This window comes from Austrofundulus limnaeus, unplaced genomic scaffold, assembly GCF_001266775.1.
Source record: "Austrofundulus limnaeus strain Quisiro unplaced genomic scaffold, Austrofundulus_limnaeus-1.0 Scaffold56, whole genome shotgun sequence".
NCBI lineage: Eukaryota > Metazoa > Chordata > Actinopteri > Cyprinodontiformes > Rivulidae > Austrofundulus > Austrofundulus limnaeus.
Window position 1 is genome coordinate 2293026 of NW_013952458.1, and position 2862 is coordinate 2295887.

The 2862-nt window shown below is 41.9% G+C and overlaps 1 protein-coding gene across 2 annotated transcripts in view; it reads left to right on the forward strand.

The window, feature by feature from the left end:
* Positions 1 to 2219, forward strand: part of zgc:136493 (probable 2-ketogluconate reductase) — a 2984-nt gene extending 765 nt beyond the window's left edge. The window contains exons 2-6 of one of the 2 annotated variants that reach the window (XM_014009295.1): positions 749 to 1127; positions 1221 to 1392; positions 1515 to 1693; positions 1801 to 1897; positions 1986 to 2219. In XM_014009295.1, the coding sequence (XP_013864749.1) occupies positions 752 to 1127; positions 1221 to 1392; positions 1515 to 1693; positions 1801 to 1897; positions 1986 to 2142 (981 nt within the window). In that variant the 5' untranslated portion in view covers positions 749 to 751 and the 3' untranslated portion in view covers positions 2143 to 2219. Of the gene's footprint in view, positions 1 to 530; positions 1128 to 1220; positions 1393 to 1514; positions 1694 to 1800; positions 1898 to 1985 lie in introns of those variants that run through there. The other variant, XM_014009294.1, reaches the window with a different exon arrangement.
* Positions 2220 to 2862: the final 643 nt, after the last annotated feature.

Below are 2862 nucleotides of genomic sequence, written 5' to 3' on the forward strand. Positions count from 1 at the left end.
TTGAAAGTCCTTGAATTTTTGGGGGGGGTTGAAGTTCTCTATTCACACAACTGATTTTCATCATCTGTATGAAGAAATCATAATAATAAAATAAAAAAACTATTTCTGCGGTGGATAAGTGTTACAGTAAACTGACGTGGCTTTCAACAAATAACATGAGCCACAGTCATAGTTTTAGCCAATCAGAGCAGAGTAGGGCGGGTCTTTCTTTCTGAGCCCAGGTGGAAGCACCACAGCTTCTGTCCTCACTGAACATCAGGACCTGTTCACATCCCCTCCTCCCAAACTGAGCTGCCCAACCTCCCAGGACATAATTACATGTTCATGTATTGTGGATATGAATGTAGGGTAAACATTTAATCCACTTTCTTTCATTGATTCTGACTCAACAACTTCTATGTCCAGTTTTTCATTGAATTTACATATTAAACCTGTTTATTGGTAACATTCTGTAGTAGCAGTATGTAATTGCCGTTGCGTGTGGTGCTTGAATTTGAGGAAATTGGTACTGGAAAGTCCTTGAAAGCTCCTTGAATTTGATGTTGGCCAAGGTGTGGGAACTCCCCTAAACATAAACATTTAGTCTTTATTTTATACTGCATATGTAATGCTAAAGACGCATTTGTTGATTAATACAAATTAATGAATAAATATGTGCAAATTAGCTCTTTATTTCTGTGTTTTGCATGTACACATTGTATTAATAAGATTAGAGAAAACAGGTAAAACAAATGTTCTTTTGAAACAGCAAATGGCAGAGGACAAAGCTTGGGCTCTGATCTCTGAGGTGGGCGGCGACGGTTACGTTGCAGAAGTTGTCGACATCATGAAGCAGCACTTCCACATCATCTGCCTCGAAGACTTTCTACGAAACCCCGCCCTGCACGGCCCCAAGATCCAGGTGTTGTTCATGTGGAACTACTGCCCTGCGGCCGAGCCCTCGCTGCTGAAATCACTGCCGTCCCTGAAGGTGGTCGCCAACGGAGGAGTGGGCGTGGACCACCTGGATGTGCCGCTCATCAACAGCTTTGGCGTGAAGGTGGCAAACACGCCCGGCGTGGTGAGCGACGCCACTGCGGACATCGCCATGGCTCTTCTTCTGGCATCGGCACGGAAGGTCGTTGAGGGTGATGAAAACTTTTTCCCACGATCTCGATTCTTTTTACTTCCTTGATTTAAGCTGAACACTGTTTAAAGAGTTGTGATTTGTCTCTTTTCAGGTCACATGGTATCCGTTGACCCCAAGACCACCCACATCCCACAGAGCCTGATGGGAGTTGAAGTCACAGGTTCCACTCTGGGSATCGTTGGAATGGGAGACATCGGTTACAAAATCGCACAGAGAAGCAAAGGCTTCAACATGAGGATCCTGTATCACAACAGAAACAGAAGGTAATTTGTCAGATTGTCAGATAATTTTTTTCAGTATCTAAAATACACAGATATAGCTGTTTTTGTGTAGGCTGGTGTCATTTAGCTGTGGTGACCATCTTGTTTATCCTGGTGTTGYTCAGGAGTGTTGAAGAAGAGCAGGCGGTGGGAGCGACTTACTGCAAGAACATGGACGATCTGCTGAAAGAGTCTGACTTTGTTGTGCTGGTGGTGAACCTGACCCCCGAGACCACAGGCCTGGTCGGCCGCAGAGAGCTGTCCATCATGAAACCCACAGCAACACTCGTCAACGTCAGCAGAGGTTGGATAAACGCCTCCCCTGGATTTAAAACACTACCAGATCTTTTTTTCTTTCCCCCCCCTTTTTTTTTTTTTACCCACAATGCTAAACAGTTTCTCCCATGTCAGGTCTGGTTGTGGATCAGGACGCTTTAGTTGAAGCTCTGCAGTCCGGAACGATTCGAGCTGCAGCTTTGGATGTGACTCATCCTGAACCTTTACCCAGGTAAACAAGCCCCTCTCTCTTCTTCCGGTGGACTTTAAAACGTCACAGGTCTGAAGAGAAACTGATGTTAACATCTTGGTTTGTGCAGGGATCACCCTCTACTCAGGCTCCCCAACGCCCTGATCCTTCCCCATGTTGGCACCAACACCTTCACAACAACAAAAAAGATGGTGGAGCGGATGGTAGAGAATGCTGTGGCAGCGGTGAAAGGTCTACATGTTCCTAATGAAGTCAAGCTATATTGACACTGCATGCCTGTAGTGTTTTTTTTTTTCAATTCAAATTTTTCAATTCAAAATAGTTTATTCATTTCTTTAAAAAATACAATATACAATAATAAAAAAATAACCAAAAAATATACAAATCAAAATAAAATGAAAGGTAGCAGAAGAAGAATAAATCTTATTATGAAGAGCAAATCTTTCCCACTAAATTGGTCGTGTGACTAGGACAGGAGGGTGTCCAGGGACTCCAGGGTATTAATCGTCAAATTAATCGTTATCGGCTAAATACCACAATTAATTGTGWTAATTTTTTGCCAATATTGCCCAACCCTAGTTTAGAGTTAATTCGTTGGTTCAGATGATTAGGTTAATGAGATGATGCTGATTTTACTGATTTTATTGTGTTTTTGTATTGAGTTTTTATTTCATGTGTTCAGCACTTTATTTCAGCAGTGGCTGATGTTATAGCGCTTTATAAAGTTTAATGATGATGATGATGATGATGATGATGATGATGATGAACAAAAAAATGTTGTATCGTCAGCAAATAAAACACATTTGAAAAGTCCTGACACATTTTGTAAGTCATTTACATATAAAATAAATAACTTCTTCCCAGTACTGAGCCCTGAGGGACTCCGCATGTGATACCAAGTTTAGATCTTACACAGTTTATCTGTACAAACTGTTTCCTATCTTTCAAATAACTGGATACCCATTGTAGTGCCAACCCTCTAACAC